The sequence below is a fragment of the Carlito syrichta genome, unplaced genomic scaffold (genome assembly GCF_000164805.1).
Source record: "Carlito syrichta isolate Samal-C Ts95f unplaced genomic scaffold, Tarsius_syrichta-2.0.1 Scaffold315826, whole genome shotgun sequence".
Taxonomy (NCBI): domain Eukaryota; kingdom Metazoa; phylum Chordata; class Mammalia; order Primates; family Tarsiidae; genus Carlito; species Carlito syrichta.
The window spans coordinates 647,300-647,673 of record NW_007259922.1 but is presented as its reverse complement, the minus strand read 5'-3'; the positions used below and the strand labels follow the sequence as shown (position 1 = coordinate 647,673).

At 72.2% G+C, this 374-nt stretch overlaps 1 protein-coding gene across 4 annotated transcripts in view; it reads right to left on the bottom strand.

Annotated features, from left to right (window-relative positions):
• The window catches only part of HID1 (HID1 domain containing), a 17,750-nt gene extending 17,382 nt beyond the window's left edge, over nucleotides 1-368 (bottom strand). For all 4 annotated transcript variants that reach the window (XM_008073333.1, XM_021706621.1, XM_008073335.1 and 1 more), the window contains exon 1: nucleotides 245-368. In XM_008073333.1, coding sequence (XP_008071524.1) covers nucleotides 245-310 — 66 coding nt within the window. In that variant the 5' untranslated portion in view covers nucleotides 311-368. The remainder of the gene's footprint in view (nucleotides 1-244) is intronic.
• Between the last annotated feature and the right edge of the window lie 6 nt (nucleotides 369-374).

Genomic DNA, 374 nt, shown 5'->3' with positions numbered 1-374 from the left:
CGTCAGCCTAAGGTGGCAGCAGCGGCTTCGGGAGAGGGGTGTTCCCAGGAGAGGAGGCTGGGAGTAGGGGACTAGGACCAACGGACGGAGTCCCGAGGTTCGGGTCGAGGGCGTCCCGCTCCGGCGCTGGCCTCGGCGTCACCCTCCAGACTAGCCTGTCTCCCCACCTCCGGGCGAGCCAGCCCCCGGCCCCCCAGCCCCCAGCCCGGCAGGTGGATGCGGAGGAGGGCGCCCCGGGACGCACCTGCGTCTTGGTGGTGAGCTGGATCACCGCCTTCCGGAAGTTCAGCTTGGAGTCGGCCGACCCCATGTCTCTGGAGCCCTCTCCGGCCCGGCCCCTGCCCTGACTCCAGCCCGGGCTCCGGCTCCGGCTC